Source organism: Eumetopias jubatus, unplaced genomic scaffold, assembly GCF_037043125.1.
Source record: "Eumetopias jubatus isolate StellerSeaLion01/CBP00866 unplaced genomic scaffold, mEumJub1_p1.0 scaffold_1, whole genome shotgun sequence".
Lineage (NCBI taxonomy): Eukaryota > Metazoa > Chordata > Mammalia > Carnivora > Otariidae > Eumetopias > Eumetopias jubatus.
This window is the reverse complement of record NW_028274807.1, coordinates 105,561,104-105,574,597: the sequence shown is the minus strand read 5'-3', so window position 1 is coordinate 105,574,597 and position 13,494 is coordinate 105,561,104. Positions and strand designations below refer to the sequence as shown.

The 13,494-nt window shown below is 36.2% G+C and overlaps 1 protein-coding gene across 1 annotated transcript in view; it reads left to right on the top strand.

The window, feature by feature from the left end:
• Positions 1-13,494, top strand: part of LEKR1 (leucine, glutamate and lysine rich 1) — a 187,852-nt gene that overhangs the window by 143,148 nt on the left and 31,210 nt on the right. The window contains exon 10 of the mRNA XM_028103184.2: positions 10,857-10,950. Coding sequence (XP_027958985.1) covers positions 10,857-10,950 — 94 coding nt within the window. The remainder of the gene's footprint in view (positions 1-10,856; positions 10,951-13,494) is intronic.

Sequence of the window (13,494 nt, the reverse complement as noted above, 5' to 3'; positions counted from 1 at the left end):
ATCATGACCTGAGCCAAAGGTGGGTGCTTAACCGACTGAGCCACCCGGGCGCCCCATGAATGAGATGCATCCTTATGTGGCACTCAGTGGAAGGAGTAAGGGATCAGAAAACCAGTCAGGACTCTGTTGTCCTTGCCACGTGCCACAGGGGAAGGAGCTCAGTTTTCTTTCATAAGTATGCTATTCCCTTCTTCCCTTATCAAGCCTTCTGTCTCTAGGTCTGACCCCAGCCAGAAGGAATATCATTTCTAATTTACCAACCCAGAGGGGAAGTCATTTCCAAATTTGCCCAAAGGCACTGGTTAGCAGAGTTGGGAACCTTCACCTGTGAAGCAGGTCATTTTCCACATTTTCCCACATTTTCTACATAAGGAAAGAGGTTAAGCAAGGCTAAATCTCTCACTCAGGGTCACATAATTGGCAAAGACAGAACTCAAGCTCTGCTGTGTCTAACCTCATTGCCCTTGTTCCCTCCACTACAGTTCACATAGTTCCCTCAGCATCTGTCTTGAAGGTCTGTTTTGTCAGCTCCTCTCTGTGTGACTTCTTTCTCAACCATGTTGTAACACTGAGCCTTCAGGGGACTCCCAGCCCTGGGAGAACCCAGAGTGTTCCCTCTGTGTCTCCTCTCCCCGCCCCCTCACTTTCTTACCCCACCTCTCTACTCTTTCAGGATTCTTCCATTCACTCAATAAATATAAGATGGTGACTTTTGTCTTCTATTCTCTAGTGTCTTGGCAAAATCAGAAGTGGAGCTATATCTTCAGAATGAAAATAGAATAATAACATTTCACAGCACATTCTAGAAGAAGAGAAGCTTAATGTTTAATTCCTTTAATGAGGCTTGCCATATTTTCAAGAAGATTAAAAAAATGAGAAATGTAGACTATAAAAAAGGATTCAGAAGCAGTGTATAAAGGGTCTGTTACCTCATGGTACTGTGGCTTAAGTATAAAAAAAAACGGACTTTAGAGTTAAGCAAATAGGTTTAAGTCTCCACTTGACCAGTATCAAATTTGGACAACTCAGCCACTTTAAGGCTCATTTTCCTTATCTGTAAAATGGGGATAGTAATAATAGCTATCTTCTCATGAAGACTAAAGCATCTAATATTTTGCCTGCTAGGTTGTAAGTGCTTGGAAAATGTATTCCCCCTCTTTTCATCTTTTCTTAGGTTGCTAACTCCTTAAAGCATCCTATCTTATTAATGTTTATACCCTGCACTGGTGATGTAGCTATTTATTAAATATCTGTCAAATTCAATATTATCTGCTTTACTCTTCAAGTTATAAGATCAGTTTGTGGAGTGATTCAATTTCGATGCTATCCTATTAGTTGAAAGCATTATGAAACAAAATGTTTTAAGTAACGTCACTCTAAAATAACAAACCTTATCATTTTTTTTTCCAAGACTCACCTCTTTCTCTGATTTCCTATCTATCAACAGCTCTCAGAACAAGAGGCTGGCCAAACTTCTTATGATACCACAGAGTTAACTGCTTTTAACTAAGGCAAGAGTTGTGGCAAAATCAAAATTATCTCTTTGATTGACAATGTGAAGACATCTCTAAAAGAACAACTTGTGAAATAGAATTTAAAGCTGTCGTTTGGCATTATGGTTTGACATTTGTTTGCAGTTACGTTTTTAACTACAATTAAGGGAATCAAGATATTTGCATGTATATAAGAAATTAGATTCTCATTTTCTTTTGGGTCTAAGGATCTAAAAGTTAAAAATTTTAAAATAAATACTCTTAATTGCGAGAGATCCTAGTTTGCCTGTTGTGTCAACTCCAGAAATGTTATTTTGAAACAATATTTCATGAAATTGCAGGGGAGAGTGCTGCAGATAGCCACACCTCCCTCCCAAATATAGAAAGCCAAGACAGCATAGCACGGCAGAAAGCTCAAAGCTGGTATGAGATTGAGCCAGCATTGCTTATGAATTGTGTCACTTTAGATGGTCATTTTCTACTTCATGATCTTGTTTCTTTGAACATTTAGGTAATTACATTAGTGTATTACCAAAAAAATGGCAAGAAAGAACCACTATATCCCCAGAGACTAAAACAATGCCTGACACATAATGGGCACTCAATAAATATTTGCTGGATAGATGGATGTATGGATGAGAATTTAATCCGAATGAAACCATGATTGCATGAGTTAAAATTCAAAAGCTCCCAGTGTTCCTCTCAGGTCCAGAAAGCTTCTGACTTATCAAAAATCAGAGGTGGGAATACAGTCCAAACTCCTGGATTCTAGTTATAATCTTCTTTATTAGATTCTTAGTAAAATCCAAATTTAGGACCTAAATCTGTGTTGTTTCCTGTAACTCTAAGGCATCTTTATCTCTAGAACTGGTTCTGAAGAGGAAATTAGATGTCTGTATGATATTCAAAAATAGCTACATATTTTCAGCTTTTTATAACATGGAAAAACATGGAATATGCATCTAACAATGTTTTATTTCTTATTCCTCTAGATTTCTAGCAGAAAGACTCACAAGAGTCAAAATTGATCCCTTTTAGTTTCTTTCAACACGAGCTTTTTTTTTCATCATCAGTGTCTTAAAATGGTTTTGTATTCCTGAACAATGTGTAAGCTCTTCCATGGGTATAGTATATAAGTGTGATTTTTGTTTTTGGAATTGGGATTATCTTTTTCAAATATATAATCATCTCTGTTTACATTACTCAATGCCCATTTCATGCTAATCAGGGGAAGTATTTGTATAATCACATATAATTATTCTTTCTGCCTTGTCCCACTAAAGAATCGCACAAGAGTCTTAGAGTCTGGGTCAGAGGCTCAACAGGTATCAAAGAAATCTGAAAGTCCTTCTCATTTCTATAGTCATAAATGTCAAGCAGACTTACCACTGCAGACTTTAAGTCTATGATTTTTAAAAGAGTTCATTCAAAACACCTTATACTTTGTGGAAATGTCATAGGGAACTTCATAACTCTGAAAATTCAGTGAATAATTATCACTTCATTAACATTGTTTAAATCTTGGCCTACTATATTTTAGCATCTATAATCTACTAGACTTTCAGTTTTTGTTCTAAAAGGGAACATATAACAGCAGTGGTGTTTTGCACTCAGCCTATGAGAGGAATGTATATGGAATGGATTCCACTTTTGGTTGTATCTAAATTATATTTGTCTCCAGAGAGACTGAAATTTGAGCATCTCAAATACTCAGCAACACCCATTTTACAATAAAGGTAACTTCTAGTGTACTGACAGGCACCCATCTGGAAATGCTTGTTGGAATTTTCTAATCAGTAAGACCTCTTTTCAAATAGGAAACCAGGCTTAAGAAATAAAATGGACCAAATTGCCAAGACTGTGCTGTCTGCTACCTCTAACAAGGGCATGGCCAGCCACATCCATTCTGTATACTAGCATTTTAAAAACCAGGTCAAGTGCTACTCAGTTTCCATCGACTGCTGTTCCTTATTTGATTAGGTTTACTATTATAAAATTCTAATCTCATACCTAAAGTTGTATAATACCACTTGAAGGTAGAACATGGCATTAGTTTTCTATTGCTGCTATAACAAATTGCCCCAAATTTCGTGGCTTAAAACATCACAAATTTATTATCTTATGGTTTTGCAGGTCAGAAGTCCAAACGAGTGTTAAGGGACTAAAATCAATGTGTCACTAGGGCTGGTTCTTTCTGGAAGTTCCAGGGGAAAGCCCCTTCCTTGCTTCTTCCAGCTTTAAGAGGCTGCTGGCACTCTGCGTCCTAGCCGCATGAATCCAATCTCTGCTTCCTTTGTCACATCATTATCTTCACCCACATTAATGCTCTCGCCTCTCTCTTATAAAGGCCTTGGTAATTACATTTAGGGCACAGCCAAATAATCCAAGATAATCTCCCCATCTCAAGACTTTTAACTTGAATCACATCTGCAAAGTCCCTTTTGCCATATAAAGTAACATACAGACTCTGTAGATTAGGACATGGATATCTTTGAAGGCAATTAGTCTACCACAACTGTGATAAGTTAGAGATGGCCCTTATTAATCCTATAGCAACCACTAAAATAAAACTAAACAAAAGATTTATAGCTAAACAGCCAAAACAGTGGATAAAATAGAATCATAAGACACATGCAAAATCCAAAAGAAGGCAGAAAAAAGAAGGAAAAGCACACAACAGATGAGATAAATAGGAAACAAATAGCAAGATGGTAGATTTAAGGCTAACCATATTAACAATTGAATTAAATGTAAATTGTCTAAACATTCCAATTAAAAGGTGAAGATTATCAGATTGTATTTAAAAAAGTAAGATTCAGCTATAATCTGCCTATAGGAAGTTTATTTAAAACGTAATTGACACAAATAATTTAAAAGTAAAACAATGAAAAAAATACACCAAGTTGATGCTAATCAAAAGAAAGCTGAAATACTATTGATATCATATAGATTTTAGAACAAAGAATATTACCAGGAATAAAGAAATTCATTTCATAATGATAAGTGGATCGGGGCACTTAGGTGGCTCAGTTAAGGATCAGACTCTTGATTTCGTCTCAGGTCATGATCTCAGGGTCATGAGATGGAGCCCCGTGTCAGGCTTTGTGCTCAGCTCCACGCTCAGCTCTCCTTCTTCGCGTGCGTGCGCGTGCACACACACACACACACACACATACACACACACACACACACACTCTATCTAAAAAAAAAAGAGTGCAATCACAAAATTCCAACACAACTTTTTGTAGAAATTAACAAGCTAATTCTAAAATTCACATGTAAATGCAAAGGACCTAGAATAATCAAAACAACTTTGGAAAAAAAACAATTTAAATTGGGACACCTGGGTGGCTCAGTCCTTAAGCTTCTGCCTTCGGCTCAGGTCATGATCCAAGGTCCTGGGATCGAGCCCTGCATCAGGCTCCCTGCTCAGAGAGAGTAGGGAAGCCTACTTCTCCTTCTCCCACTCCCCCTGCTTGTATTCCCTCTCTCACTGTCTCTCTCTCTCTGTCAAATAAATAAATAAATAAAACCTAAATGGTCAAAAGATCAAAGTCAATACCTGAATTCAAGGCTTCTTATGAAGCTACATATTTAATACAGTGTGGTACTAGTCTCAAGAAAGACAAATAGATCAGTGGAACAGAATAGAGAATCCAGAAATAGGCACACATATATGGTTAATTGATTTTCTACATGGGTACTAAAACAATTCATTGGAGAAAAGATAGTATTTTAAAACCATTGGTATTAGAATAATTGTATATACATGTGTGAAAAATGAACTTTGATTCATACTATGAAATATATAAATTCAAAATATAGATCTAAATATAAAACCTAAAATCATAAATTTCTAAAAGAAGACATGGAAGAACAACCTTTATGACCTTGAGTTGGGCAAAGATTTCTTGGATTCAACACTAAAAGAACACTCCATAAAAGAAAAAAATAACCCTGATAAGTTGGACTTCATTAAAATTAAGACTTCTGTTTCTTATAAAGACAGTTTAGAGAATGAAAAGACAAGCTGTAGACTGGAATAATATATTTGCAAAATAAACATCTCATAAAAGACTTGTTTCCAGAATATGTAAAGAACTTTAGAAACTCCATTATATGACCATAAACAACCTAATAAAGAATGAATGAAAGATTTGAACAGACACTTCACCAATGAAGATATACAAGTGGTCAATAAGTACACAAAAAATACGCTCAACATCATTAGTCATTAGGGAAATGCAAATTAAAGCCATGGTGAGATACTACTACACACTTTCATAATGTCTCAAATTAAAAAGTCTGAACATAACCAAGTGTTGACAAGGACGTGGAGAAACGAATTCTCGTACCCTGCTGGTTGGGATGTAAAACAGTATAACCTCTTTGGGAAAGTTTGGAAGTTTCTTAAAAAGTTAAGCATTACACTTAACCTTGCTACCCAGGTGTTTTACTCAGGAGAAATTAAGGGATTATCTATAAAAAAAACTTGTACAGAGGTATTGATAGCAGCTTTATTTGTAATAGCGCAAACCTGTGAAACAACCTATATGTCTATCAACAGGTGAGTTGATCAAATAAATTGTGGTGTGGCCATACAATGAAATACTACTCAGCAATAAAAATGATGGGGCACCTGGGTGGCTCAGTCGTTAAGCATTTGCCTTCTGCTCAGGTCATGATCCCAGGGTCCTGTGATTGAGCCCCGCATCAGGCTCCCTGCTCAGCGGGAAGCCTGCTTCTCTCTCTCCCATTCGCCCTGCTTGTGTTCCCTCTCTCTCTCTGTGTCTCTCTCTGTCAAATAAATAAATAAAATCTTAAAAAAAAAATGAACCATAATCTGAGCAAGGAATATCCCCCACCTCCAGGGTAGAGATCCTCACGTTGGCTTCCAAGGGAATTTCAGAATTTCGATGGGCTCCGCCCCATGCCAGGTGCACACCTCCCAGTGAGAGGACTATTCTGTCCATGCCTGACTGTCATCAGACTTGGCCACTCAACTTGTTCTTGCCACTGAAATGTGAGAGAATGCACCAATTCTGAGTAGAAGCTTTAACAGATCCAAAGTTTTGGAGATTTTTCTTTTCCGTCTGCCACAAAAAATAGCATTCCTTGGTAAGAGTTGCTCCTTGAGCTACATCCTGGAACAAAACGTGGGGCACAAAGCAGCAGATGACACATAACATGAGCAAAAAATAAACTCTAGTACTTTGAGCCTCTGAGATTACAAATATGTTAAGTTTGAGTTGTCCCTGAAATATAAAAGTAGAGCAGTCAGTGAGTTGGATTCATGAGTCAGATACTCAGAATAGAGAATAGATCTGAGCCAGAGATAAAATTTGGGAGTTGTCAGCATCTAGATTGCATTTCAAGCATAGAAGTGGATAAGATCACCTAGAGAAAGAGTAGAAAGGAAAAAGTGCTGAGGAACACAAACATTTAAACGACAAGTACGGGAAGATGAGTCTGCAAGGGAGACAGGAATGGACAAATATTTGTAGGAAAGCCACAAATGAGATTTTTAATGTACTCCCACTTTTGCTGTCCTCATTCTTTGTTTCTTCTGTTTCACTTACTTCAGCCTAGCAACTACTAAGCAAGCATCAGAACCTGCTGGGTGCACCTCACACTCTGAAAGATAAATTTTTCTTTCACATTACTGGATTTTGAGCACCTTTTGGACAGGGATCCTGCCTTCCTAATTCACCTCTGTCCTTTCAGGGCCCAATGACACTGCCTTATCCCAAGTGTGCATAGCTGACGGTAAACTCTACCCTACTAGTCACCTGCCTGGTCCTTCACCATAGTCTTTCCCTTTGATTCCTTTTCCTCCACATGCATGTGCTCAGGCTTTAATCACTAATTATTTTTTAAATAAGTATTGAATAGATACATGGGAGCTGAACATAGGTGTAAAGTATAAAGTAGTACAATACAGTGAACATTTTTGTGTCAACCACTCAGTTTAGGGAAAAGAACCTTACCATTACCTTTGAAGTCCCTTTGTGTTTCTCCCCAGTCCCACCACAGTGCCTCATTCCGCAGAGGAAACCACCAACTTGCATTTTGTGGTTCTCAGCAAACTAGGAATAGAAGGGAACTTCCTCAAATGGATAAAGAGTATTAAAACCTATAGATAACACCTGATGTTTCTTTTCTTCACTTTATAATCTTACCAAGTTGTTTACATTCCTTAAAAAAGTTAGGGTTTGCATATATTTTATCTTCATAGAAATAAAATCATACTATAAGTGTTACCCAATGTTTTTTTTCTTTGTGCTCAAGATTATGTTTCTGGGATTTGTCTATTATGGTGCATGTAGCTGAAAAGCTTTCATTTCTTTATCTGTATTGTATTCTAAACTATACCACAATTGAGTTATCCTTTCTGCTTTAACTATATTGTGTAAGTTTTGATATGTAGCAATTTCATTATTGTTCAATTCTAAATATTTTTAAATATCAGTTATGATTTTTTACTTGACCCATGACTTAGAAATAAAATTTTTTAACTTCCAAATACATGGAGATATTTTACATATCTTTTGTTACAGACGTTTGTTTTCTGAGACTATGGACTCTTAACAGTGCTGTTCAGTAGTATAATGTGAAACACATATGTAATTTTAAATTTTTCAATTGCCACATTAAAAGAGAAAAATAGGTAAAATGTGTAATATATTTTACTTAACTCCATATATACAAATTATTTAAATATGTAATCATCTTTAAAAATTATCACAGATATTTTAGATTTTTTAGAGGTACTAAGTTTTCAAATATGGTGTCCATTTTAGATTTAGGCACATCCTAATTTGAACCAGTTACACTTTAAGTGCTTAGAAGCTACATATGGTTAGCGGCTACCATGTTGGACCATACAGGTTAATCAGACAACAATTGTTTGAAATTTACTTTCTGGCCTAGGATGTCCATTTCATGTGAGCTGAAAATAATTGTGTGTTTTTCTACTAATTGGGTACAGGGTTCTATACATGAACCTTAAATCAGTCTTATTTGCATTGTTAAAATCCTCTATATTCTTACTGAATTATTTGTCTGCTTGACCTTGGGTTGCTGCATTATGGCTTTCTTTTTTCTTTTATAGTTTTGTGATTTCTAAAAAATCAGGATAGCATAGGTCTTGACTTTTTATCTGTAGAAAATCTTTGAGTCCCAAGTTGAAGATAGCTTGCTCCCAAAAATATTGGTGTTTTTTCTACCAGGCATCTGGAGATAAAGTTAACCTATTACCACTTTAAGATACCTTTTCAACATGAAGCTCTTCTAACCACTCAGGTTGTATGAATTCACAATAAAAATCTGCATTAGGGTTAGTTTGTGTTTACAAATTCCTATGAGAGATTTATATTTTTCCCTCTACCTAGCAACAAAATTCAAAACCAGTAATTTTCTTTTGTACCTTGAGAGTTGTTATTTGAATTTTACACATACTAGGTGTGAATTTCACACATTTACTGCATGTGCAGTTCTTTGAGATGCAGCTTCATGCAGGTGAGTTTCCTTTTAGACTCTCTCGCCTGAGCCCTTCATGGCTATGAAATTTAAAGCTCAAGTTCATCAGATTTGGAAGGTACCTTCAAGGTGAGAATTGGTTTCAATGCTCTACTTATTGTTGGGGGTTCTTCCTTTTACTTCACTTTTTTAAAGATTTAGTTTGAAATAATTACAGAAAAGTTACAAAGACAGTAAAGAGAGAGTTTATGTTTCTCTTTGGCAGTTTTTAATAACAATGACACATCTGTAAAAACTAAGAAATTAACAGTATAATACAATTAACTAAACTACAGATCTTATTCAGATTTCGGTAGTTTTCCACTCCTATCCTTTTCCTGTTCTTTCACTTGAGTTTTGTTCTCTGCATCCTTCCCACTTTTTGTCCAGCTTACTGATGAATTTTAAGATTCTTTTTTATAAGTTAAAAAAAATGTTTACTTATTTTCAGTAGGAGAGTTGTCAAAGTACCTAGTCCAATACACTTCTGGAAAGAGAAGTCTGGGTAGTTTTTTTTTAATAAGTTTCCCTCAAATGATATTCATAATCCTGGTTACCAAGTACAACATGTCTTCATATGCTTGTGTCCTTAAATTTTTCTAGCTTAGAAATGTAGGCATTATTTTTACTATGGTAAAAAAATATTTAATAATATTTTAAGAGTGAGACTAGAAAAGAAATCAAGAGATAGATTGAGAGTCTATTATAATACTATAGGTGGGAGAAAAAGTCAAGAGCCTTAACAAGGAAGGCTGTTGGTAGTGGGAAAGGGAGAGAGGAAATAGTTTGGGGTTCACTCAGAAAGCAAAATAATAGAATTTGGTATTGAATGGATGCGGTGGGACAAGGAGAAGAAAGAGTCAGAGAAAACTCAGGGATTTCAAGCCAAAGATTTTGACTCTTGAAGATTTTCAGAAGTCAAAAGGAAAAGCAAGATTGCAGGAGATGATAGTGAATTTGTTTTTTAATGGATCTGGTATTAATGGTTCATTAGGGTGGGGATATCTAACAGGCAGTTATAATTGAAAGCCACAATTTTGAGAAAGGAGTTTGAGCTAAAAGGAACAAGGTGGTGATAGAAAACAAGAGATTAGAAAGAGGAATAAGCAATGTAGAAGAATTACCTACACAGAAACTAAGGAGGGACGCAGTGATTACGGAAAAGGGAAGGAGACCTGATCAACAAGTGTGTTTTGCCACTACTTGTGATATTCAAAGGCTTAATTTCAGTGCCCCTTTGAGATGCTCTTATGAATCTTCTGTACTTACCTCCACCCAGGGGATTACAAACTAAACTTTAAGATCCATTTATGTGGATTAAACTATTAAAATGTTCTTTGTGTTTTCTTTTCAATTTTCTAATATGTTTTGTACTATACCGTACTTGAGACATTATCTTCTACTTAATTTGGTTTGTTCCTATCACTTGAGACAAGTAAAAGAAAAATCTAGCAAGAACCACAAACATGTGTTGATTTTATGGCATATCCCAACATATTTTCCCTTTTTTTAGGAAGCAAAATATTGTCTAGTGTTAGAATTTAGTCAAACTTTGGAACCATGTGTAATGTTTTATGATATTTATGACTCCACATATGTTGTTACTATTTCGTGCAAAAGTAATAACATAACTTATTAAGCAAAAATTAAGTATGAGAAAATACTTACCTTGTATGTAGTGTTTGTAAATGGCTGTTAATGGTAAAAGTAGTATCTAGTGGCAGTGTATATATTGTTAAAGAGAAGAAACAGATTAAGTTGTGAATTACTATTCTCTGAGCCAGGAACTGCAATTTAGGAAGAGTATCAGGGTCTTGACTCATTTGTTGGGTTTATGGTTCTCAGGGAATTAATGCTGATTTCACATCAGAAAAGCATCGAACAGCTGCAGGAAACCCTCAGACAGAAGCTGCTGAACGATGATAACTGGAGAGAGAAGGTAATGATAATGTAAGCTTTCATCAGCATGTGTCTTATTTGGTTTTTAAAAATTCTATCTCTTTGGGGCGCCTGGGTGGCTCAGTCGGTTAAGCATCTGCCTTCAGCTCAGGTCATGATCCCAGGGTCCTGGGATTGGGCCCCACATCAGGCTCCCTGCTCGGCCAGGAGCCTGCTTCTCCCTCTCCCTCTGCCGCTCTTCCTGCTTGTGCTCACTCACTCTTTCTGTCAGATAGATAAATAAAATCTTTAAAAAAATTTATATCTGTTTGCCAGGAGACTATTCCAGATATCTTTGCTTCTATGATTCCTTCTGGAATTTCCTAGACCAAACATGCTTATAGTGTGTGTCTTTTCCAAAATATTAGACAACATAATGGGAAATAAAAAGGTAAGAACGGAACTTAAAATCTTGTAAAATTAAGATAGCCCTTAGTGCTCATGTAAAAGTATAGTTTTTATTTTTAAGTATTTACCTTTTTCCTGTAAAGGGACAGAATCTGCATTTGACTACATCCTTAAAAGCAGGGGAATATTTATTTATTCTCACAATTTCTCTGCTTTTAAGAAGATACTACAAGAGAATGTAAAATGACAAAATTACTCAGTTATGAACTTTTGGCAAAGTAAAATGAGTAAGTATTTAGCTCACTGTTTACAAAGAAAATATTTTCTCTTACAGTACTGAAAAATGCATTAATTTTTGTCTTTGAATTTTTCTAAATTTTTCAGAGTTTCAGTAATAAAGATGTATTACTTGCATAATTTTAAAGGATACAAATAATATTCTAAAAATTATTCGTCCCTACCTTCTCAGGCCTTGTACATCTCTAGTCATTGAGGCTGCAACCCATCATTTCCCTGTCATAAACTTCTGATACTCCTTGATTGATCCCTGGGCCTTATCCTGAACAATTCCCTGAAGCCTTTCCAACTCTTGCCCAGCTGATGCCTGCCCTAGCACTAGCCTTCATCCTTGGTTTTCTGATAACATTGTAAATTTGCATCTAGAGGTAGAGCTGGCTACTGAAATTCAGATTGCTTGACTAAAGTCCTGACAACCTGTTTGGTTATTATCAGATTCTTCTCCCAGATGACTAGACCCTATAACTTGTAACCTCAAGCAACAAGCAGTGGCCACGTCAAACTAACATCTCCACCTGGACTCTTCCACACCCTACCATCCACCAAATTGAAACCCTTTAGATATTGTTGCTGGCTCAGGTCAGTCCTAAATTTTTCACTTTCATTTACATTCCTTACTCAGTTGGCCAGACTCAGGCATTACTGGCTCTCTATAAAGCAATCCCACTTTCCTTGTCCTTCAGGGATAGCACATTCAGGCTGTAAGAGAAATGATCACTATAACAACAGTTGCATAGAGGCAACAATTAAACGTTGAGAATGCAGACTAAAGTTGCTCTAAGTGGTTCATTCTTTGTTTTATTTTGAAGTATGGACTTTTTTTTTCTAAAGATTTTATTTATTTATTCATGAGAGACAGGGGTGTGGGGGGAGAGAGAGAGAAGCAGAGGGAGAAGCAGGCTCCCAAGGAGCAGGGAGCCCGATGCGGGACTCGATCCCAGGACCCTGGGATCATGACCTGAGCCGAAGGCAGATGCTTAACCATCTGAGCCACCCAGGTGCCCGAAGTTTGGACTTTTTCTTTTCCTTCTTCTCTAAAGCCTGCATTTCTTTAATTCTTTCTAATTTTTATTAGCTTTGGGGTATTCACTTGGCTAGTCTATTCTTATTCACTTCCTCCATCCTTACCAATCCATGTTTGAAAATACAAAAAAGACGATCAACCTAACCAGCAATCCAAAAAGTACAAATTGAAACAATGAGATTATTTTTTTAACCCATGCAGTTAACAGAGTGGTTTTGGCATTGTGGTAAGGTCTTGTGAGATAATCTTTCATACTCACTCTTTAAGGGGCTGGAAGTTACAACAACCCTTTGGAGAGCAATTTGGAAGTATGTGTGAAGAGATATTGTAAACATTTCATCTTTTGATGCAGAAATTTCCCTGATGGAATTAATGTGAATAGAGATTCACAGATTCTTCCCTTCCTTCAAACACCTGAGCTCCTCTTAGACTGGTAGAGTGAACTTTCCTGCCTTTGCTGTGTAGAAGTTCTTTATCTTCATGGTAACACCCCATGAAGGACTTTCAGATACAATCTACTGGAAAAGTCTCTGCATTTACAATTTATCACTGCTGTTTACTGTACCCTGTCTGTGAGGTGCTAACACAGCAAGTGGACCAAGTTAATGTTAGCATTTGATCATATAATGATCTTATAAAAGCATTATGGTCTTGCTTCATGCTGTTAATTTGACGATGAAAATAAACCTATGTAAGATTTTCTAAGTTCTTGCTAAGACCATGATATCATTCTAATAAATTAATTATATCATAGATGTATTTTGGCATGTATAATTTTCTATGATATAAATGGGCATTTCATTTTGTTGAGAGGGCATGACTTCTTGTTAATAAATCTTATCATTTAGCTTAACAGTAAATCAAGATCCAGACTAG